This window comes from Symphalangus syndactylus, chromosome 19, assembly GCF_028878055.3.
Source record: "Symphalangus syndactylus isolate Jambi chromosome 19, NHGRI_mSymSyn1-v2.1_pri, whole genome shotgun sequence".
Classification (NCBI taxonomy): Eukaryota; Metazoa; Chordata; class Mammalia; order Primates; family Hylobatidae; genus Symphalangus; species Symphalangus syndactylus.
This window is the reverse complement of record NC_072434.2, coordinates 22,633,035-22,658,560: the sequence shown is the minus strand read 5'-3', so window position 1 is coordinate 22,658,560 and position 25,526 is coordinate 22,633,035. Positions and strand designations below refer to the sequence as shown.

The following is a 25,526-nucleotide window of genomic DNA, read 5'->3' as shown; positions in this document are numbered from 1 at the left end:
TATAAATTATGTTTACTTACCTCTGGTAACAGTAAAATGCTTATTTTTATTACAAAAAGCAATTCTTGGCCAGGCACAGTGGCTCACTCCTGAGTCCCAGCACTTCGGGAGGCCAAGGCGGGAGGGTCACTTGAGGTCAGGAGTTCGAGACCAGCCTGGCCAACACAGAAAAACCCCACCTCCACTTAAAAAAAAAAAAAAAAGGACAGGCTGGGTACGGTGGCTCACACCTGTAATCCCAGCATTTTGGGAGGCCAAGGTGGGCAGATCACCTGAGGTCAGGAGTTCGAGACCAGCCTGGCCATCATGGTGAAACTCCATCTATACTAAAAAAAATACAAAAATTAGCCAGGTGTGGTGGAGGGCGCCCATAATCCCAGCTACTCAGGAGGCTGAGGCAGGAGAATCGCTTGAACCTGGGAGGCAGAGGTTGCAGCAAGGGGAGATCACGCCACTGCACTCCAACCTGGGCAACAGAGCAAAGCTCCCTCTCAGGAAAAAAAAAAAAAAAAAAAGAAGCCCACTTTTATTACAAAAGACAATTGTAAATCAAATCAGTAAAGTAAAACTGTAAAATTACCTAAACATCTTTTTCATCCCTAATTTAAAATCAAGTGATGCTGTATTTATAAAAGAAAATATGATTAAAACAGATTTATTTATAAACTCCAGCTATTAATATGCTTCAGTTTCATAGAAAAAAATGGTGGCAATATCAGAATTTTTAAGACATCCATTTCCAAAGTAAGAACTATTTAAAACATTTTTGTTCCACTCTATTAAAATACAAAGGTGATCATTTCTAAAATTCATTTCACATACTCACATTCACTTAGTATCTTTAATGTAATTTCTACCTTTCAATAGATATTTCTAGAAATTATAATCTTACGAAATGAAAAAATTCAGTTTTCTCCAAACAACAGCTCTGACTTACATTTGAAAAACCCTAACAACTGCTCCTGTCCAACATTTGAGAGCCACCTAAAAGATGTGAAGTGGCTATTCTTGAAAACAGGGAGAAACTGGATATTCCTTATATGTATGTGAACCAAGATTTCCAAATATATCTGTTCTGTGAAGCCCAATTTTCTAAGAATGTTTTTAAGAAATGAGCTTTTTCAAAACTCAAGTCAGGTTCAGGCACTGGTGTGCTTCCTATTGATAGGCTAAACTTCTTGCCTTTCTCTTCACAATCTTAATAGCTCTAAACACATTAATCTTATTTATTGCAAAGCAATGTCCCCACCATCTGCTCTTGCTAGTATTCCTCTGAAAGTGTATTTTATATATTCAGCCACCAGTAATTTGTGTTCTGAATATTTTATTAAAACGCAAATACATGTATAACATACTTTATAAGCCATGCAGTTATTTAGATGATCAAGTTTATCTGATTAAACTTGATCAGCCATGCAGTTATTTAGATGATCAAATTTAGTACAAACTTGATCATCTAAATAACTATACATGGCTTATAAACAAATAACTGACTTATGAAAGGCAATTCTACATACATATTGAATTTCTGCTCTCACATTCACCTGGCAAAATTCCAACTGATATTTCAGTACTGAACATTTTTAACAAATAGTACTTTCAGACCATTCAAAGTATTTTTATATTCTAGTTCCAGATGGAGTATTGGTTCAGCTGGGTATATGACTGAATATAATCGGGTGATCATTTCTTATTAAATTATAAAATGCATGTTAGTTTTGGTTTGGAAATCAGAAAAATAGTTTCCATCATTAAATGTCATGGGAAGTCCTGAAATTACTTCATAATTACGTAACTATTTCTATAAAATTTTACTTGCATAAGACTTTATTTACATACATAGATGAACTGAAAGTTTAAAAGCAAAAAATGATTTCCATGACAATTCTTTTCTGCTACTTAATATTTAGCTATGGATGAAAATGTTACCATTTACTTTGTATTACAAGTCAGCTTAGTGTTTTTTTCCCAAATGAAGATACTCACCCATACTGAATTACAGTACTTCAAAATTTCAAGTTTCAAGAGAGAAACTTTCAATGTTATCATAAAAAAGCTACTAAGCAAGACACTCCTTTTTCTCTCATCTTATCCTAAATACTACCTCTTCTCCTTTCTGTGGGACACATACACTAGCATTATAGGAAAAATATCATTATATCCTTTATATACCCTTGTCTCTCCTTCTCAAATATCAACTTGTTTTAGAGGATTAATAAAACCAAAGTGAACAAAATGAAAAACTGTAATGTTCTATTCTTCCTATCAGGCCACTCTGGAAAATCTTCCCAAATCACATTTTGGTTTTGCCTTCATATACATTCCTATAACTCACCAGCAGTACCCCATAGGAACCCATTATCAGTTGGCCATTGGTACCAGTCTTCCAAATCTATCTAATTCAAATGTTTAAGGTCTTTAAGCATATGGCCACGGTAAACATTCCAATTAATATTAATCCTTAGATCCTTTTTCACTCTGTCCTTACACAACAGTCATTCCTTCCCTTCCAAAGACAAATCTGTCACAAGTTTTAATATTTTGTTTTTTAGGCATGTTCAATAATCATAGGTTTTTTAATACTTTTTCAACTAAACCTAGACAATCTATGTTAAGTGTTGTCATAACCTAATGTTTTACTTACTAAAAACAAGAGGCAATTTTAAAAGTGTAATGGTTTCTAATTACCCTTGCAAACTCTCTAAACTAAACCTTTAAGAGATCAAATTACCAACATAAACACTCATAAAAAGAAATACACAGCTAACTACTCCAAATGTGACTGAGTATAGAAATGGGTATGATATCTTAGTGGACATCATAAAAAAGAAATTAAACATTTGGACCTTCTACAGCTGTCCCCCCAAATCCAAAGGAATAAAATTCCTCAGTAATTTACCTTACAAACAACATAATCCTTAACATATTATAGTAACACAATTTTAATTTGCTCATTGTAAGGCTACTTACAACAAAAGTGAAAGCAGTACAAGATCAAGTTTTACAGTGATTTAATGCATTTATGCAGTGCTACGAAATCTCGCTCAGTTTTTCTAATGTGCTTGACTGAATAAAATTTACATATTAGAAAAAAGAAAAAGAAAAAAATAAATCTGCCATGGTCTGGAGTATAAAAAAAATAATAAATTTTTAAAAGAAAATTTACATATTGGGTCTATTAAATGCAAACATTTTCACAATTTTTATCCCTATACCTTATCCACTTGCAAGATGAAAACTTCAGGTCTCATTTCAGTCAGCTTTCTAATCTATACTAGGCACTTTTATTGTTTTGGACCACAAAGTAAAAAACTGCAAGTCTTAGAAAAGCTCTTTCCAGTTACACCACTAAACTGATGAAGGTCATGGGTTGTCTATTCATGGAGACCCACAATGATACCCATTTACAGTTCTCATTATCCTCCAAAAAGAAGGAACTCTCTTTCAAATGTTTGCACTTGGCTTCCTCGTAGGAAGAGCCTAGTTTATGTACAAACATAAAATAGTTAATACTGCTGATCTTGTCATTCAATTTTGCAATCCACTCTTTAGAAATTAATCTAAAAAATGCCACTTCAACTTTAAAAACTGTATTTATTCCGAAACTCAGTATTTAAAACTTTAGCTCCCATTTAAAACTTTAACTTTCCAATAGATAATGCTTATAAAACAAGATTCTTATCTAACGTAGAATAAAGAAATGAACTAGTCACAAGTTAAAATTGCAAACATTTTTCAAAGCAAAACAAAAAAATAATTATTAAGTGTTTCCAACTTTTTATAACCACTCACACTTTTCCTTTGTCATAACACAACATGCCTTTATACACTGTATTTGTACATTTATTTTTTGGTGGGTAAAGAATGTGGATTCAGAGCTTTGGTCTTAATTCCTAAATTCTGTTCCTATCCATTTGATCACCTATAACAATTTTGACTGCCAATTGTTTTAGTAAGAAAAAAGTTATTTAAAATTCTTAACAACTGATGGAAGCTGTGTGATTTTATGAGTTACCAAAGAAAATATTTAATACATAAACACAAAGATTAGCCATCTTTTTCCTAGACTGGACATGTAAACAGAAATTCACCACAGTTGTCTGTTAAGAGTTATTTATTAATTGCTCCACAATAGTTATAAAGTTCATGACAAACCAAAGTACTGAAATAAGTCTGAACTGAAAGAACGACAAAATCAGAACAGTTTTCCAACTAAAGATCCTCTTTACCCTTTTAACAGTTAATATTGGAGTAGATTTTATATTCCCCATTTTCCAGATGTGACTGAGTAGAGAACGTGTATGATATTTTCCTTCAAAATCTATTCCTTTTCTTCTCCATTCTAAGATACCCCTTAATTCCCTTTACACTCAACCCCTGCCCATTATTCTTCTATTCTCTATAAACACGAGAAATACATTTTCCCCTCTGGAGTATAAGCTCCAAATCATTACATTTTTCTCCAGCTATCTATCTACGCTTCCCAAGATACCAATTTCAACATATAACTTGCTTTACAAGGCTTATCATGCACAGTACATTTCAACCTAGCTAGTCACACACAGGCTATAATGAAGTATAATCTGTTAAGAACTCAATATTATCCCACCTAGGTAAAAAGATGTAGGTTGGTTGTAGGTTTTTTCACTTTTGCCAAAAGCTACTCTCTGCAACTGAAGAACTACAGTAGTTGACTGTAATTATTATAAACACAACTGTTGACAGAAAATACTGAACTACTGTCAAGTCTACTACCTATACAGTAGTTATTATCAGATGAGAAGTGTAAAGAATTATAAAATCTATTCAACTAATTACTTGGCCAGCTTATCATAAAACTCTATGGCTTTTTGTAACCTAAATGCATTCCATAAATGCTAAGCAGTTAAACTGCAGATAAATCAATTCAGAAGCACCCCTAATATTTGATGATTTTCTTAGGTTTTAACTTCCTCATTATCTATACAATAAAATTTCAATATTTAGGATGTCTTCTAAATTCTTAACCTAGGGTCCATAACTAAGAATTTTATTTCAAAGTTGGAGGAGGTCTTGTGAGCATGTAGACTGGCTTGCACATTTTCATTTGTTGATATATCTCTGCTAATGTACAGGGGGCGGGGGGCCATCAATTCTATCGGGTGCCCAGAGTCTGTGACCCAAAAAAAATGTTACGCTGGACTTGTATGAGTAAGCTAAAGATTCATAAAGAATTTAAATAGTCTATTTAAATCAGTCACACTCAAATACAGTCAAGCATAAGACAACAGAATTCTAAGATGCTGTGTTCATGCTAATGTTCATTTTAAATGTTACCAAGGATATAAAAAAATAACAAGAATACAATATTTTCCCTCACTATCTATCAGTAATTCTTTATCATCTCATAGAGGGTACAAGCAGATTGGTAAACCACCACAGATCCCTCTTCTTAAATACCAGGAGGGATTCCATAACAAAATATTCATGGAACATTACTGACATAACCTCAAGCAACATGACGCATGGATCATATCATAGCACCAACAAAGGAGTCTTGCATCACGTTTTAAAAATGAAATCGTATCAGTATGTATCACAGAAAACACAAAGACCATAAAACTCAGAAAATGATAGTCTTCAGGTATGTTTTACTCTCAAAGTAGAAGTTCAGAAGCTAATTATTTTTGGTGAGGGAAGTTCTTCTGTTTAACAAGAGCCTATGAATTTGGAAGGTAAAAATCCCACGTGACCTCATGAAGCCGTATCGCTCAAACGGTCACCCAATTCAGGCTTAAATGCTACTAATGGCAAGTAATTACAAAATGCCAAATGACAGGAATGAATACAAACTTTTGCCTCTCTCATCTGATGAGCATAATACAGAAAATTAAACTAGAAATATTTGTATCAGTTTGCAACTTTTTAAAAACACGCTAAAAATTATAGATGTTTTTCCACTGTTCCCATTATTAAATTACCTCAAAAATACTGACCAGCAATTGCTAAATTATGGTAGTCCTTATTCTGAATTTCCAGTAGCACAACAGAAATCCAAAGCATTGTTTCCTACTTCATACCCTAACATCTTAAAAGTAAAAAAAATCTTAATTTTAAAATGATCATATTCAGAGACAGACACTCCACAGAAGAAATAAAGGCAGGTGGATGCGTTAAAAAAAAAAAAAAATCAATCTGTTAGGGCTAATCTAGAACAGAGAATAAGTCACCTGTGCAAAGAAATCAAAAGTTGGATTTCAATGCAGAATCAGAGATTCTGCTCAGCACTCTTGTTCAAGAAAATGACCAAATCTAGGAAATACACTTGGGCAAAAAAACAAAACAAAACAAACTTACATTTCCTAATCACAGACTCACCAGTATAGATAATCTCTACAGAGAAATCCATGCTTATACTTAATATCTTTATGATTTCCTATAATACTGTCATATACCAAAAAGAAAACAAAGCCTCAAAGACCTATTCTACCCTTTAATATATTTATTCCCAATTCCTCAACACTGTAGCCACTAAATTTCAAAGCACAATTGTCTTATGATCTACTTTTTCTCCTTCATGTTTATAAGTTTACTAATATATTACATATTTACTAATTTTCAGTTTCAGGATCTCCATTATTTATATGGTTTAGCTCTTTCCTTCTAATATTTATACTCTCAACTTTTTAAAACATTGCTATGATTTAATAATACCTTCTTCCTACCTAAAATGCTCAAGACCATTGTAATCTAAATCATACTGTCATTTTATTACAACTTTTTAATTAAAAAAATTTTTTTCCCAAAACTGGTGCGATAGTATATTACAACCTTTTTGAGGCAAAAAAGGATGCACCTAAAACCAGAAGATATTGGAATCTGCTTTAAAATAAAGCCTCAATAAATAATTTCTCTGGAGTAATATTAGGATGGCTAACCCAATTTCAATAAAACATTGATTTACATAATACTAAATTTCTATTCATCCATATTATGCACCTAAAACATATTCAACATTCATAAAGTATTCAATGTTCATAAAATATTGAATGTTCTCATAATGTTGTCATAAAACAATGAATATTTTATGAACACTGAATATGTCTTAGGAGCACAGTAACATGGAAGAACAAAAATTTAATATTATATAAATATGAATCTTTTTTTTTTTGAAACGGAGTCTTGCTCTGTTGCCCAGGCTGGACTGCAGTGGCACAATCTTGGCTCACTGCAACCTCCCCACCTCCCAGGTTCAAGCAATTCTCCTGCCTCAGCCTCCCAAGTAGCTGGGACTACAGGCACATGCCACCCCACCCAGCTGATTTTTTGTATTTTAGTAGAGACGGGGTTTCACCGTGTTACCCAGACTGGTCTCGAGCTCCCGAGCTCAGGCAATCCACCCGCCTTGGCCTCCCGAAGTGCCAGGATTACAGGCGTGAGCCACCACGCCCGGCCTTGAGTCCATTTTCGACTAAAATAAACCTAGAAACATAAAATACCTAAGTTAAAAAAATATAATTAAAGTACAAACCTCTAAACTGCAGGTTATACCACAGATGTGAATATTTTAGAAAATGTTAATAGAAAATTCTGAAAAACGTTACTGGATATTAAGTAATATCTCCTTTCTTCAATTTTGTGATTAACAGGACTTTTATTGGTAGTAAACTAGAGCAAACAATCAGAATAATACATATGCAGTATTCAGTACACACAATAAAAGTTAAAGAAATTCAAAACCTGTATAAAACAAACTGGAGAAAAATCATACAGCTTAAGAGATACAGTGGTAAAGGTCCTCTCCATCCTTTGATTACAGCTTGTACTCTGTACTCAATAGAACTTACCGCACTTACTGAAATAAGAAATAAACACTTTTTAGTACTGAGTGTATTTAAGAAGATTAAGTACATTTTCTAAGAATCTTGCAATGACAAGTTGGTGACCCTTTAGCTGCTAAAGCTAAAGTGAGGAAAGTGGGAAAAGGAAATTAACTAATACTTTGTAACCATTTTTAATATTTCTTATTTTCCAAACACTGCTTTTATAACAGAAGTGTTTTACACTTGCACAATATTAATTACTTTATTATACATGGAAGCCTGCGGTAGGCTGATTACACAATAAGACTGCAAACAACCAGTGGTACTTTTCTGACGTCAGAAGAGTACATAAGACTGAAACATCACCAAAAGTACATAAAAAACTCATCAGCATAAACATCAAAGTACATTAAAAAATATAATCAGGAAAAAAATACAATTGCTAAAAAGCAGTTTTAGAGTAGAGCCACTGCCAATCAGTAGCTTCAAATGGCAATTAGAGTTCATAGCAAGTTTTGATGACTTTACAAGACCCCTGTACAATACTAACACACCCTTTTATTAAAATGTACATTAAAGGCCGCAATTTCACAAAGAGGTTCTGATGTTATTACTATAAGCAGACACATTCTTATCCCTCACAGGAGTTATGTCACTAGTTGGAATTACAACCTTATTAATATCTATCCAAGAACATGGGGTTTTATTACACATAGAAATCTGTATGGGTTTTTTTTTTTAAAGGTGGGTTTTGGGGATGTTTACCCTATTGTTTTGTATTTGGATGCCCTAAGGCATATAAAGCGCATAGTGAATTACCTACTGGAATGTAAATGGTTCTAAAATTAAAACTGTTAAAACAGAAAGAGGGAATAAGGAAGGCCCAAGAACTCTTAAAGAGAGGCTGAGAACAAGAACAAAAAAACCCAGAAGTGTAGGTAATATGTAACAGCGCAGACAAAAGAACCGTTTTAGGCCATGTATAATAAATAATGCATGCCCCAAATTTCAGTTAATCATATAATTTCAACTTGAGTTCTAATACTGGAACCAGCCAACCACTTGGGCTTCAACACTGTACTAGATGTCAGTAGAATCGCTTGATGGAATTACAGCCTTGTTACAGTTGAGATAAGGAGAGGGTGCTTTTTTTTTTTTCCTTCTTTTATTAAAGCTATCATTCCAGGCTTTGATCAAAGATCCAAGAATATTTGTTCTACCAGGCTGGAATGAATGTGGTTTGGAAGTTCAGAGTACATTTAAAAGCTGCAACAAAATATAGGTAGCCAACAATCTCAGAATTTTGGATCAGCCCAGATGGAGATAGCAATTTGAAATGTTTTCGATCCCTTATTTAAATGACGAAATGTGTATCAGCCCAGATAGAGCAATTTGAAATGTTTTCGATCCCTTACTTAAATGATGAAATGTATATCATACTATCTGTAAATTGGATATTCCATTACAGTGATAACGTACAGAATTCCCATGCGTTATTACACTTTCCTGAGAGTAAAGCAATTAGAATAACCTTAATCTTAGCAACAAAGTTTTTTTTGTAGGGTTTTGTTTTTTTTGTTTTTTTTTTTTTTTTTTGCGTTTAAAACATTTGGGCTATTCCCTGACGATCTATACATGTAAATTTGATTGCTAAACATTGTCACTTTGAATGTCAAACTATTTTTAATCTATTGATTTTGATTAAAAATCATAATACAAACAGAGCTAAAATCACGCTAACAAAATAAACTAAATATGAAAAGTTGCATTGAAAGGGCATCACATTATTCTTAATAGGATCGTGTAGAAACATTCCAATGGCAGTGTTCTCAAAATAAAACAAAATTACATTAGAAGACCTCCAGCCTGGTCACTTTTGGGACCTTACCTGTAACTCTGGCTGGTGGGTGTCTTTACTCTTGTACTACATGGCTCACTTACATCAGACATCATATTTGTATACCCTGAGAAATCTGACACTGAAGTCCTTACTCTATGGTCCACTTCTCCATTAGAGTTAGTGATAAAGGTCATTGGCACCCTGCTGCCCGACTTAAACTGAGAACCAAACGCTTGTGCAAAGTTCTCAATCTGATACGTTGTTCTAGGCTCTATGTCTTTCTGAGGATCTATCTGGCTAGCTAACTCCTGAGATGGAATCTGAAAGCCTGTTGAAGACTCTAAGTTTTTCTGTTCCTTCTGGCTAGTCAATTTCTGAGATGAGGACTGGAAGGCTGATGAAGTCTCTAAGTTCTTCTGAGAATCTATCAGATCATCCAGCTCCTGGGAAGGTGTCAACTGCTGATGTGTGGCATCCAAAGCAGACAAATAAAGACCTGGCTGAGATCCAAACAACATCCCAAAAGGAGGCTTTGGCAATGAAGATGGCAACACTGAGGTAACAGATTGGCCGAAACCACACTCCAAAGGAGACGTAGTGTATATTTGTTTTTCTGGAAACAAAGTGTGGTTGTGGAGAGGTGAAGACAAACTGACAAATTGGAAACCGTGTCCAAGAGTAAAACTTGCATTAGTGGATTTTTCAAAAGCCTGTTGGAGGTATTTGGAGTATTCTTGCAACATGCTTGCTTTATCATTTGAAGGTGTTTGGGTGCCTGGGCTCAAATTTTCTTCTTGAACCAATTCTGAGTGTTCTCCTGAGGTGTGTAAATCCACTCGTGGTTCTGCAATATTGAAAGGATCCTCTTTCTGGCTTTCTGATTTGTTGGAGTATTGATCCAAAATACTTTGTAAAACCTCATCAGGAATTCCAGACTTGTCATGACAAGATTTAATTTCAGCATTTAGAGCTGAGGAGTCAATAAGTGACAATGGTGCCTCATTGTCCAAAACACTGACACCTGCAGACTGAATGACAGACTGTTGGGAGACCATGTGTCCAACATTTATAGAAAAGGCACTGTTGCTGCTGGCAGTTGGTAAATATCTTCTTTTCTTTGAAAACTGCATGGCATCATCATAATTACTACTTATTTGACCGTGTTTGCCACTTGTACTTTGGAGAAGACCAATGGTCTCCACACTATTATTTGATACTATGCCAAGTGAGCCACTTGGTTTTCCAGACAAGGATTTCTGTCCTACTATGTCTGGTAATGGTGACACAAAGTTAAGGTAGTTTTTATCTGTATTCTTTCTGCTTCCTTTCTTAAAGATCAATTTTGGCACCCTTTTCTGCAGTTCATCTATTCCAGTGCCAATTATGCCTCCACTGGAAGACACGGTAGGCATTTCTACTGAGTAACTCTGCATGTTTATATTATTTGAAATTTGTGATTCATTTGTTTTACCGGTCTTCTGTTCCTTATTTTCAATAGCTATGCTTTTTGACTTTGTTTTTCTCCTTGAAGAACTTGTATTTCCCTGAGACAACACAGCCAGATTACCCATATTGTTATGGTTTGATGACCCAGGTTCTGCACTAATGGCTCCTTTAACTATGACTTCACCACATGTGCGCCTGTGCTTCAACAATCTATCAGTCCTTGAAAAATACTGTTGGCAAGTGTCACACTTATATGGCTTTTCTCCACTATGTGTCCTCTTGTGTCTCTCCATATGGTACTTCTGAATAAACTTCATGCTGCACTGATCACATCCAAATGGCTTCTCTCTACTATGAATTTTCTCATGTCTCTGCAGTAGGTATTTCTGAATGAAACCCATACTACACTGGCTGCATTGGAAAGGTCTTTCTCCTGTATGAATGAGGACATGTCTCCGCAGGTGATAGGAGCTTCGGAAAGCAGCACTACAGTGATCACAGATATGAGGTTTCTGACTTGGGGAGAGGATGGCACCTTCTCCATCTCCAACCAAAGAAGGTTTGGAAGATGCACTTGGCTTCCTCTTGGCTTTGATTCCCTGAGATTCTGGCTTTGGCCTTTTTGCCTTTTTGACATTAGTGTCCTGCTTTGGCTCCTCAGTGCCATGGTGGTCATCAGTCCTGCTACTGCTGCTGAGTAATACGTCGCGGTGGTGCTGGGCTGGTTGCTGCTGGACATGCTGGTGGAGAATACTGAGGTCCTGGATGACGCCGTGACTCCCCCCTTCACCGCCTCCTAGGCCTGGAGACCTTTCTTCAGCTCCAGCGAACAGCCCCCCATAGTGGTGGTGGTGATGGTGGTGGTGGGACTGCTGCTCCTCAGGATCCGCGGGTTTCTCCTGTTTGATGCTAACCAAAGACTGCAAGAATCCCCAGGAGGTCCTCTGCGAGGGGAAGGCCGCGGCTGACGCCGCCGGCTCCTTCTTGAAAGTCATGTCCGGGGCTGGCGGAGGGGGGGGCTCAGCGGCCGGGGCTGCGGAGGTAGAGGAGGATAACACGCATTGCGGGGGAGGGGCGGCCGACCCCGCCGGCCGGGTGAAGCTGGTGACCGGGGGAAGCCGGTGGTTGAACATAACCATACCCTGGGGAAAGGTGGGTTCCATCTCTGCCCTCCTGCCGCTGCTGCTGCCGCCGCCGCCGCCACTACCACCGCCGCCGGAGCCGCTACCACCGCTATTGCCGGTACCTCCGCCGCCACTCAGGAACCCACTGCCGATTTTCATACCCCGGAGGAGGCCTGGCTGAGGAAAGGAGGAGGAAGAGGGAAGAGAGAGGAAAGGAGGTGGAACCGGGCCCCGGGCCGGGACCACCGCAGCGCTAAGGACCCCGCCGCGCCGCCGCCCAGACCGCAACGCGCCCAGCACTAATTCCCAGCCCAGTCGCCTCCGGCACCGGCACGCATGGTCCTGCGACTCTTCCCCAGGCCTCGCCCTCTCCCTCCTGGACCCACCGGCAATACTTACGGGTCCCGCCGCCGCCGCAGCCGCCGTCGCCTCCAGTTAATAAAAATAACGCCGTCCTCTCCACAATGGAATTAAAAGCCTCCCGTGTACTGCGCAGCCGCGGCGCAGTGTCTGCTGGGAACTCCTCGACCCGGCCAGAGGGGAGGTCTGAAGAGCCAGGGCGCCTGCGCCGCAGCTTCCGCCCGGCCTGCCTGTCAATCACTGGGGCGGTTGGGCGGAGGCGGGGGAGCAAGGGCAGGGGAGGCGGAGATTTGGAGCCCTACTAAAAAGGGGCTTTCGAGGCGCACAGGCGTGATTGGTGGGCTGCACTGAAGGAGATAAAAGTGGTTGAGGGTTTCTGAGGGAAAGATGCTCAGGAGGTGGAACCCAAGGGGCGGGAAGTTACGGGGGACTGTACTACAGCGTGGCGTGGGAGATGAAGAGAAAGGGACTGGAAGAGAAGGTGGGGGAAAGTGAGGATTCAATGTTAGGGCTTTCTTCACTCTAGGTTTTGCAATCCAGGTCTTGAAATAAAATTCAAACCTAGAAGTGGATCATTGAGGGCACTTTTGATTCGATCAAGAAGCATTCAACTCCAAATGCCCAACATTTATTAAAACAGGTGTTTATGTTATCCCTTTGAATTTGGAAGCACTAATAATGGGCGCATATCCTTTGCATTTATGGGAGGAGCCTGCTTTGAAACCGCAATTAGTGGTACCGTTGCAAAAAAAAAAAAAAAAGAAAAAAAACTTGTCTTACTGCCAACCTTCCTGAAGGCTACTGGAAGAGGAAACCGAGCGTAATCCAGGTGCAGCAGTCCTGTAAAACACGCCCACACACATACTTCATTATCATCACATCTTATTTAAATGCCCGCGTACCTTAGCCTGGCTAATCAGTCTGTTTGCCACGTTATAAATGCCTGGCCCTTTATATTGTTTATGAAAAATTATCCACCAGGCCATTCTAAGAGCTCTGCTAGGATCAACTCTTTCCTCGCCAGTACAGAATACCGAGAAACTCATTGCAAATTTAGAATTTTTCTCGTAAGGGAAAATTATGAAGTAAAATCTTAAAATCAAAGTTATATCAACAAAATCAAACAACAAATATTTATTCAGTGCCTAATGTACACAAGGCACTCGATTTCATGTTAAGCATGCAGAAATCTAAACCAGACACTTTCCTACCAAAGGATATTTATAAATGAGAAATTTTAAATAAAAGAACTAGAACTATGACAACAACTCATTTACATAGTATGTTTTCTTAACGAAATTACATGTACATTACAATGTTTCTAGCTAAATAACTTCTCATAATTAAATAATAAATTCTCTGGGAAATTTCACAATCGAAACCATAATGATTATTTACTAATACTTATGGACCTCTCTGAGCCTGCCCTAAAAATTTTAAAGACAATATTTAATGAGCATTTTGAGATAAGAAGTAATTGCTTTTTTTCTAATCCCATGAAACAACATGTAAGTATTCCACCACTTAAACTGACACGTTAATACTGTCAAGTATAATTGTGATATTGTGAAATATATATTTGGACTTTGAACCGTTTCGTGGCATTCAACTGCTAAAATCCTTGGAATCTGCAAAGTAATAAATGTCTTTTTGTATGCTAATGAAGTGACTGATGATGGCTGGCAACCCCTAGGTAGCTTCAGGATGGGGGCTGGTCACCGGAAAGACCAAGGCAGGATTAGAGTTTGGGACTTTCAGTCCCACCCCCCGACCTCTGGGAAGGAGAGAGGGATTGAAGGTTAAGTTGATCTCCAATGACCAATGATTTAATCAATCATGCCTGTGTAATGAAGCCTTCATAAAAACCTAAAAAAGGATGGGGTTTGGAGAGCTTCCTGTAAGCGAACTCGTGAAGGTTCCAGGAGGGTGGCGCACCCGGAAAGGGCATGGAAGCTCCGCGCCCCTTCCCACAGACCTTCCCCTAGCCATCTCTTCATCTGGTGTTCATCGATAGCCTTTGTAATGTCCTTAATAGTAAACCGGAAAACGTAAGTCTTTGCCTGGGTTCTGTGAGCTGCTCTAGCAAATTAATCAAGCCCAAGGAAGGGGTCACGGGAACCCCGATTTACAGCTGGTCAGAAGCACAGGTAAAACAACATTGGGCTTGTGATTGGCATCTGAAATGGGGCCAGTTTTGTAGGCCTGGGCTCTTAATCTGTGGGATCTGATGCTGTCTCCAGGTAGATAGTGTCAGAATTGAATTGGAGAACACCCCGGTGGTGTCTCCTGCAGAATAGATTGCTTGCTCGGTGTGTGGGGAGAAACCCCTACACATTTGGTCGCAGAAATCTTCTGTGTTGATTGTTGAGTGAGAGTATAGGAGAGGCTGAGTTGTTTTTTTTGTTTTTGTTTTTTTCTACAATAGCTAAGTGTTAAAGACTGAAAGTTCAAAAACTTAAGGCAGTCGTAAAATATTAGTCAATGCCTATGAGAAATGAGGCTGTCCCTTTATTCAGGGTGTCAGTGTTTAATGGTAAGCTGGGATGCATATAAGCTAGTCCAAGCATGAAGGGCAGTAGGACACTCATATGAAAAGCCAAGTTTGTTCCTCAGTTATCAAGATAAGAAACCTGTCATTTCTCTCATTCACTCTGTCAGCCTTGAGATACTCCAAGCAGACTTACCTCTGTGTTGTACACCCCATATATCAGGAAGATGAAGAGACCCTGTAAAATAAAATGGAGGGGAAAAGCTGTTAACGCTAATCATTTCAGCAGTAGAAATACCTGAAATAAACTTTCCTGGGAACAGACAAAAGAAGACACACTTCATCAAGGTCAATTTATTTTCCTATTTTTCAACATTAGAAGGTGTACCTTGAGCATTTATATGATAACATAGCAAGCACATCACTTACAGTGGTTGTGCTATTCAATTCTTTAGAAGTACAAAATAGAAATACCATCCCAAGTACAAAGAATATTAATTAGAAAAATCAATATACCAGTTCTGAAAGATAGCTGGGTAATGAAAAAATTAAACTCAGGAAATGTTATTAAAGTAATCATAGAAATAACACTAAGCATTAGTATTTCCAAGCACTGTTTTAGACTGTAGCAACCAGAATATATTTGTTACAATCTTCAACAGGGTTAAAATTTGAAAAAAAAAAAATTATAAAGCAGCTAAAAGAATAAACTTAAGGTAATAAGTATGAATAGGTTTTAAAATAATACTTGAAATACCAGCTCGAGATAAAATTTCACATTACCATCTGTTGTGAACTGCATACATTTTTATTGTAATCTATATATGTAATAAATATTCCAAAGATGTTGATCAGTCTTTAGCTTTAGAAAATGCTTAATTAATTAGAAAATATAAATTGAACCTCACTCTTAACTCTAAAATCTTAACTTTTAAAAGAAAATAAAACTGATATGCTTTAAACTTAGAGAAAACAGACAGCAAAAAATTTTCACTTTGTTGAGGAAATAAAAATCTACATTGTAGTATTCTTGTTAGGTACCAGCAAACCAAATATTAAATAGGAGTCTGTACTAAATCTAGAAATGGCTCAAATAGTTAAGTAATATGATACTTTCAAAAGGAAAATATTAAAGGAATATTTTAATATTTGTTTATCTCTGAATGCTTAGATTTTACAGATAATGGAAACACTTCCAGAACAAAGAGATTGTATAAAACTAGTGATTCTTGTTTTTTGTTAGTTTCTTTTTAAATAGATTTTGTTTTTTAGAACAATTTTAGTTTTAGAGAAAAATTGATAAGATAGTACTCAGGCTTGGCATGGTGGCTCTCGCCTGCATTCCCAGCAGTTTCGGAGACCGAGGCGGGCAGATCACCTGAGGTCAGGAGTTCAAGACCAGCCTGGCCAATGTGGTGAAACCTCATCGTTACTAAAAATACAAAAATTAGCCGGGCGTGGTGGCACATGCCTGTAATCCCAGCTACTAGGAAGGCTGAGGCAGGAGAATCACTTGAACCCAGGAGGCGGAAGTTGCAGTGAGCAGAGATCGCACCACTGCATACCAGTCTGGGCCACAAGAGTGAAACTCCGTCTCAAAAAAAAAAACAACAAAATAAGATAGTACTAACAGTTTGCATATATCTGATACATCCCCAGTTTCCTCTATTATTAACATTTTACGTTAGTATGGTATATTCATTATAACAAATCTAATTCTTTTCAATACTACTACCTCAGAAACTAAAACTGTTGTAATACATACATTTGTATTAATAAGAATGATTAATGAAGAGTTATGAACAATAAACAATTTCCATTTTGATAATAAACTTTTAAAAATTCAACTGTAGCTACACTTTTTTTTACTGTGTATACACGATGTCCCAAAGTTCAATCCCAACACTCACTTTCCTCCTTCCAGTAGCCTTGGTCAAGATCCATTTAGTGCAGACTAAATTCAAGCCACTCAGTACATGAGTTTAGTACTCATTTTATAGGCTTCTTGTTTGCCCCAATTCTGGATAATTCTAAATAGTTAAGAAAAAAAAATCTTTTTTCTGATTTATGTAAAAACTCTGATAATTAAGAGTTCCTCTTTCCTTGATAATTGTTAATTTTTTATTCCTTATTTTGCTGCATAAATAAAAATTTAAGAGTAAGTCATTCAAATTTTAATTCTATTTATGAGATAGGAATATTTTGCTTTGTACAATAGAAGAGTTCCTGAATAAATAAAATTTCCTGAACATTGAAAAACATGCATTATTATTTCTGTATAAGAAACCCAGCTGTTTATATGAAATCTATATGATGCTTTGAAAATCAAAGAGCTGGCCAGGTGCAGTGGTTCACGCCTGTAATCCCAACTCTTTGGGAGGCTGAGGCAGGAGAATCGCTTGAGGCTGGGAGTTTGAGACAAGCCTTGGCAACATAGCAAGACCAAGACCCTGTCTCTACCAAAAATTTAAAAGTTAGCCGGGCGTGGTGCTGCATGCTTGTAGTCTCAGCTACTCAGGAGGTGAGAGGATCACTTGAGCCCAGGAGTTGGAGGCTGCAGTGAGCTATGATCGCACCACTGCACTCCAGTCCATCCTGGCAACAGAGTGAGAGCCTATCTCTAAAAAAAATAAATAAAAAGAAAATCAAAGAGCACTTTAATAATGGTATAATCACCCCTATAATTTATCTGTCTTGTAAGTTTTATTTTTTCCCCATGTTTTGGTAAACTGAGAAAGTAGAGTATGCTTCATATTTTTATTTACTACACTACCATGTTACTTATTATACATTTTTAATTTTAATACATTTAACTTTAAATGTAAAATGATCACAATAAAAATATTCCTTTTGAAAATAGGATTTAGAATTTAAAGGGATTTTAGATAAAGGCAGCTTCCATCTCAAAAGCTTTTTTCTCTTTTTCCCTGTCCTCAACAGATGTACACTTAACAGCATGGTAAGGAAGCCCCAGAAAGATGTTTCTAAAGACCGTGAGGGAGTCTGAAACCTGAAATCATGCCAAGGACTCTGCTTCTCTTTCGCTTGGGGTGTCTATCTGATGCTGCCACAACCAGTTGAAACATATAACATGAAAAATAAAAATTAGTTTTTTTATAACTAATTTTATGCCCCATAATTGTATGCCCCACACATGATGACTTTTTTCTCCATTAATTTTACCAGGTATTCACAGTCATGATCATTTAGATCTAATGCCACAGAACTTCATAAACCCTTTACTACTAGAAAAACATCCTATTTTCTCAAAGGGAAGAATCACAACAGAAACAGCTAAACATAAACATCTTAAGCCATACTATAAGCCACTTTTAAATTCCTGCAGAGAGACTACCTTTAAGAACAGCTGGAAGGAACCAACTGCCAATCTTCAACTGGCACTGTGATTTCTGGAACTCCTTATAGCAACATTCTGTCCTACTAAAGAGTGAATACTGAAAGTATGTCACATTTCTGAATTAAATGATCCCTCATGTCTGTTAGGTGATTTCTACTATTCCATCTATAGAACAGTTCTTCTGTAATGTATTAATACATGAAGTATTTTCTATAGAGGTACCTATTTCTCAATGTTTTAGTCACAGTAAAAATAACATTAATTGGGCAGGAAGCATCCAAAGTGTAGCTGGATTCCTGTAGCATGCGTGTACTTTATGGGCAGAGGCTGGGAGTTGGGAAAGAACACCAGGATATTACATCTGATACTGTACAGAAGTTAAAAATAGAAACTAAGGGAAAGAGAAAAAAAAAACATTCTTGATGATTTCATTCTCATTTATCTATGAAACATTGAAAACTGAGGCAACTTTGTAAATATTTACACTGTTCTAGAAGTCTCGAGCATTATCTGCAAATAGATTCAGTGGTTGACATCAAGTCTGTTGTTATATTGATCTGTACTTTTACAGTACACTTCATGATTGTTACAGAATCAATCTTTTTTAAGTGGTAATATATTCTTTCTTGGCAACAGAAAGAACAGGAAAGGTGCCCCATACATAGTACATTGCCTCCTCAGGAATCAGAATAGTATTAACAGTGCTAATATCAGGATAGCTCTCTCAAGCACTTTCATTTACATAAATCCATTTGTTCTTCACTACAACATTGCAAAGGAGGCAGTGTGAGTATTATTAGCTCTATTCTTATATATGGGGATTTCGAGGCTTGCTCAAAGTGCCACAATGCTGACAAGTTGGCAGAGCCAAGGATTAGTGTTTGACTCCTAATATAATGCTCTTTCACACACACTGTCTTAAATAGACACCTTCATAACTCTTTTTTTTTTTTTTTTTTTTGAGACGGAGACTTGCTCTGTCGCCCAGGCTGGAGTGCAGTGGCATGATCTCGGCTCACTGCAAGCTCTGCCTCCCGGGTTCATGCTATTCTCCTGTCTCAGCCTCCTGAGTAGCTGGGACTACAGGCGCCCGCCACCATGCCCGGCTAATTTTTTGTATCTTTAGTAGAGACGGGGTTTCACCGTATTAGCCAGGATGGTCTCGATCTCCTGACATCACGATCTGCCCGCCTCGGCCTCCCAATGTGCTGGGATTACAGGCGTGAGCCACCGCCCCCAGCCAACAACTTCATAACTCTTAAGTCACTAGCTTCAAGATAATGCAATTGGTGAGACTTTTCAAAGCTCAGGTTTATTAAAAGCATATTGCAGTTTGATTAGCTCATCGGGTCAGGGACTCAATATTTAGTAATAGGGCTTCAAGTAACCCTGGTCCTCCACCTAGCAAGTACAACAAGAAATGCGGTTGGTAACAATGATTTTCAGTAGCTATGGGCCAGTTTCTGTCTCTTGTACTTTCCTTATAGATTCTCATTCAATGACATATACTTTCTGGTTGCTGAGAAACTTACCTTTTACCATCAAAAAAAGGCTGCTAGGTAACCGTATTGTCAAATATTCTTATCATTGTCATCATTTACTGAACTTTTTTGAATGTATGTTACTATGCTGTGTACTTTTATATATTTACAAATCCTGTTCCAATCTACTTTCTTTTTTTTTGTTTGTTTTGTTTGTTTTTGGTTTTGTTTTGAGACAGTCTCACTTGTCACCCAGGCTGGAGTACAGTGGCGTGATCTCGGCTCACTGCAAACTCCACCTCCTGGGTTCAAGCAATTCTCCTGCCTCAGCCTCCCGAATAGCTGGGACTACAGGAGCCTGCCACCATGCCTGGCTAATTTTTTGTATTTTTAGTAGAGGGGGTTTCACTGTGTTAGCCAGGATGGTCTCAATCTCCTGGCCTCGTGATCCACCAGCCTCGGCCTCCCAAAGTGGTGGGATTACAGGCATGAGCCAGTGCACATGGCCCCAATCTACTTTCTATAAACAATTCCCATTTTGGGGATTACATTCTATAGAAACAAAAGCGTTAGTGTGCAAGGATATGTATTTTTGAGGTTGGTTGTTGCAGCATTGTGCACAGTGGCAAAGAACTAGAAACAACTTGAATGCCCTTCAACATGAGAACAACTGAATAAATTGTGGTATCTTTATCCCTTAGGATATTAGGCAACTAAAAGAATGAGTTGGAGCTATATTAGTCTGGAGGGATGTCCTTGCGTAGTTAAACAAAAAAAGCAAGAGGAAAAGATGCATTATGTTATATGTTCTTACTTTTGTAAAACAAATAGCAAAACTCTCCCTTCCTCTGCCCAAATGCAACTATTATTAATTACACAGGAGAAAGATGTGCAAGGATGCACACCAAACTGTTGTTGTCACGGGTTTCCTAATGGGAAGGATAAGAGGAAGAGGAGGTAAGTCAGAAACAAGTGAGACAGGCCGGATGCGTTGGCTCATGTCTGTAATCTCAGCACTTTGGGAGGCCAAGGTGGGTGGATCACCAGAGTTCAGGAGCTGGAGACCAGGCTGGCCAACATGGTGAAACCCCGTCTCTACCAAAAATACAAAAATTAGCCTGGCATGGTGGCGAGCACCTATAATCGCAGCTACTTGGGAGGCTGAGGCAGGAGAATCACTTGAACCTCGGAAGCGGAGGTTGCCATGAGCCAAGATTGCGCCACTGCACTCCAGCCTGGGCGACAAGAGCGAAACTCCACCTCAAAAAAAAAAAAAAGGAAAAGGAGAAACAAGTGAGACAGAGCAAACTAGAGAAACATGCTGATGTTGTCAAGAAAAGAGGTGGAATATAAAATTCTATGTGTCATGTTACTGTAAATATAGAAAACAATCTGCACATGAATAAGGATTGAAATATAAGACAGACAAATGAAATATTGATTTGATTTGGAGGTGAGATTGGATTTTTTTCCTAGATTCTTATTTTAATATAAGGACTATAATAAATTTGAGCAAGAAACTGGGTTTATTTAAAGTGTGTTTATTTTTCAAATGGGCTCATTTTTATTTTTATTTATTTAGTTTTCAAGAGGCAGTGCCTCTCTATTTTGCCCAGACTAGAGTGGAGTAGCTATTAATAGGCGGGATCATAGCAACTGCAGCCTCGAATTCCTAGGCGCAAGTGATCTTCCTGCCTCAACCTCCCTAGTAGCTAGACTACGGGTGCCCAGCTAAAATGAATTTATTATATGTACTATAATGAAATTCCTGGTAGAATTATTTTCTCTCTTTTTCTGGGCTTCTGATTTTTTTCAAATTTTACTTCTAACTATCCTATCATATATATATATATATATATATAAATGTATATATACATGTCATATATAAATAGAAATATTTTATTTCTAGTCTCATAGATTTTTATATATATAATATATGCATATATATGTTTAGTACATACATATAACTATACCTATCTATGTATATCACTGGGTAGTTGAAAATTAAATCTGTTTTTGTTTAGTTTAGTTTTGTTTTGCTTTTGAGACGGAGTTTCACTCTTGGTGCCCAGGCTGGAGTGCAATAGCACAAGCTTAGCTCACTGCAACCTCTGCCTCCCGGGTTCAAATGATTCTCCTGCTTCAGCCTCCCAAGTAGCTGGGATTACAGGCATGCACCACTACACTCAGCTAATTTTTGTATTTTTAGTAGAGGTGGGGTTTCACCTTATTGGTCAGGCTGGTCTTGAACTCTTGACCTCAGGTGATCCACCCACCTCGGCCTCCCAAAGTGCTAGGATTACAGGCATGAGCCACCGTGTCTGGCCATAAAGATCTGATCCTTGAAGGAGTAGGAGTGATCAGGGAGACGGCTGGGAAAGGACATTTCTGAGATAATTTGAAAAAGAGAGTTTTGAGAGCACCAACCAGGCCAGAGGTACCTCCAAGGAGTTCAGAATTGCTAGAGCAACTGGTTTTCAAGTGAGACAGGCAAGATGACGAAACTGGAAAGGAAGAAAGGACCAGATCATGAAAGGTTTTGTGTATCATGTCAAGGAGTTCAGCTATTCTCTAGGAAGAGGAGATTATTAAAGAATTTTAATGGGAAAAGTGATGTAATGAGTTTTTTCTTTTTTTTTCTTTAAATAACTCTAGTAGCAATGAAGGAGGTGGATTAAAGTGGCACAGATCAGAAGTAGGGCAACCAGTTAGGAAGGTAGTCAGGGAAAGAGAAACAGAAATGGGGAAATGGTTGTGAGAATGCAGAGGTGTTTAGGGGACACAGTTGATTGGAGGTGGATGCTGGATATGGAAAGAAAAGGAGAGAGCTGAGTTCCAGATAATTTCAGGTTTCTGGCTTCAGTGATGGTATGGGTGGTGGTATCATTTCCCAATGTAGAGAATTAAATGGAATAAATGCGCATTTATTGGGGAAACTAAGAAATTTATTTTACATATGTTAAGTGTGGTCCGGTGAGCAACTGGACACAGAGATTTGAGCCTTACAAAGGATAACTGGGATACAGCTGTGGATTTGGGATTCATCAGAGTACAGGTGGAAATTGAAGTCATCAACTAGCAAACATGTAAAGTATATAAAGACAATGGCCTTGGACAGAGTTCTGGAAAATGTCAACGTTACAGAGATGAGCAGAAAGAAAGGAACCAGAGGAGTCAGAGATGTAAAGAGGGTGTTTTCATGGAAGCCAGTCGAAGAGAGTTTCAGTTAGGGAGAAATGATTAGCAGCAAACATAGGTTACAGGCAAAGACTCTAAAACCAGACTGCACAGGTTCTAACTCTGGCTCTACCATTTACTAGCTGTGTGAGCTTGGAAACATTACTCAACTCCTCTGTTCTTCAGTTCCATCATTTATAAAATGCATACAATAATTGTACCTGTCTCATAGAATTGTTATGGGAATTAAATGAATTAATATGGCACGAAGTAATTGCTGTATGACCATTGATCAATTGTCACGGTACAATCAAGTAAGAAAGGACATGAATATGCAATTGGAATTAGTAATTCATTTCACTTGCATCTGAATACCTACTATATGTCAGGCACTCAGGATGCAGTCTTGAACAAACCATTGACCTTGCCCTTGATGGAGCTCACATTTTGGTGAACAGTAGTTGTTGAATGTGTACTATGTGCACTGCTTTAATCCCAACAAGCTTTACCTCACTCACGCCTGTCAATTACCCTAGGTTGTAGGTAACCATCATTGTCCCCATTTTACAGAAAAGAACAATGAGTAGCACAAAGGAGTTAAGCAAAGCCCCCAAACCAGGAAGTGGCAAAAGCAGGATTCAAACAGAGCTGAACTGGCTCTGAGGAGCACCTTCTTAACATCTAAACCAGTGTTTGCTGTTGACCTTAGCGACAGCAGTTTTAGAAACATGGTGGGGCAATATCCAGGCTGCAGTAAACTGAGCATTGAATGGGAGCGAGTTAGTCAAGATAGAAATTGAAAGCATTTCCTCAGAAAGCCAAACCAACAAAGTCCAAGCATGTGAATTTGTGGTGATCTTAGTTTGTTTGAGGGATAGTGTTAAAAAATAGTGAAGGATTCAATACTAAGCATATTCTTGGGTCAAGTCTTTCTCAAATATCTGTTTCCACTATTCTTTTGCAGGAGCTAGGTGGCCACTGGTGCAATATTAAGATCTTTAGTAAATGCCTGAAGGTGTATAGTTGGTATTGTTTATTAAAATAACGTAAGTATAATTTAAATGTAAGATGAATATGTGGCAGAATCTCATTTTGTTATAAAAATCAAAGAAAATAAATTATATTCTCTTATTTTTCTTTTTTGTTTTTTTTTTTGAGACGAAGTCTCACTCTGTCACCCAGGTTGGAGTGCAGTGGCACCACGTCAGCTCACTGCAACCTCCGCCCCCAGGGTTCTAGCGATTCTCCTGCCTCAGCCTCCCGAGTTGCTGGGATTACAGGCTCCTGCCACCGCGCCCGGCCTTAAATTGTATTCTCAACCAAAGTTAAGATCATTAAAGGCTACAGATGACAGATCAGACTTCTTTTTTTGGTGAATGGAAAAAATCTAAAGAGTACTCTTAACCTTTTCTTGGTCCAATACAGATTAGTAGGTGCCAGGTATCTGCATTTTTGACAAACATCCCAGTTGTTCTGATGCATACTAAAGTTTTTGGGTTTTGGTGTGTTTTTTTGAGACCAGGGCCTCACTCTGTCACCCAGGCTGGAGTGCAGTGCCCCAATCATGGCTCATTGCAGCCTCAGCTTTCTGGGCTCAATCCTCCTGCCTCAGCCTCCTAGGTAGCCAGGACTATAGATGCACGCCACCATGCCTAGCTAATTTTTTGGTTTTGGGGTTTTTTTTTTTTTTTTAGAGACAGGGTTTTGCTATGTTGCCCAGGCTGCTCTTAAACTCCTGGCCTCAAATAATCTTCCTACCTTGGCTTCCCAAAGTGCTGGGATTACAGGCATGAGCCACTGCACCTGGCCTCACACTAAAGTTTAAGAATTAATGCTGGCTGGGTGTGGTGGCTCATGCCTATAATCCCAGCACTTTGAGAGGCTGAGGTGGGCAGATCACTTGAGGTCAGGAGTTCGAGACCAACCTGGACAACATGGTGACACCCCATCTCTGCCTGTAATCCCAGCGCTTTGGGAGGCCAAGGTGGGCGGATCACGAGGTCAGGAGTTTGAGACCAGCCTGGCCAACATTGTGAAATTCCATTTCTACTAAAAATACAAAAATTAGCCAGGCGCAGTGGCAGGCGCCTGTAATCTCAGCTACTCGGGAGGCTGAGGCAGGAGAATTGTTTGAAGCCAGAAGGTGGAAGTTGCAGCGAACCAAGATTGTGCCACTGCATTCCAGCCTGGGTGACAGAGCAAGACTTCATCTCGAAAAAAAAAAAAAAAATTAGCCAGGCATAATGGTGCACATCTGTAATCCCACCTACTCGGGAGGCACAAAAATCGCTTGAACCTGGGAGGTAGAGGTTGCAGTGAGCTGAGATCGCTTCACTGTACTCCGGACTAAGCGACAGAGTAAGACTCTGTCTCCAGAAAAAAAAAAAAAAGGAATTAATTCCAAGCCAGGTGTGGTGGCACGTGCCTATAGGCCCAGCTACTTGGGAGGC

The 25,526-nt window shown here is 38.3% G+C and overlaps 1 protein-coding gene across 5 annotated transcripts in view; it reads right to left on the bottom strand.

Annotated features, from left to right (window-relative positions):
• Positions 1 to 7,613: 7,613 nt before the first annotated feature.
• The window catches only part of ZNF281 (zinc finger protein 281), a 78,857-nt gene continuing 60,944 nt past the window's right edge, over positions 7,614 to 25,526 (bottom strand). The window contains exons 1-5 of one of the 5 annotated variants that reach the window (XM_063613706.1): positions 15,257 to 15,298; positions 13,360 to 13,412; positions 12,612 to 12,919; positions 12,230 to 12,385; positions 7,614 to 12,121 (exon numbers count right to left, since the gene is read on the bottom strand). In XM_063613706.1, the coding sequence (XP_063469776.1) occupies positions 9,687 to 12,121; positions 12,230 to 12,371 (2,577 nt within the window). In that variant the 5' untranslated portion in view covers positions 12,372 to 12,385; positions 12,612 to 12,919; positions 13,360 to 13,412; positions 15,257 to 15,298 and the 3' untranslated portion in view covers positions 7,614 to 9,686. Of the gene's footprint in view, positions 12,390 to 12,611; positions 13,413 to 15,256; positions 15,299 to 25,526 lie in introns of those variants that run through there. The other 4 variants (XM_055234033.2, XM_063613704.1, XM_063613705.1 and 1 more) reach the window with 4 other exon arrangements.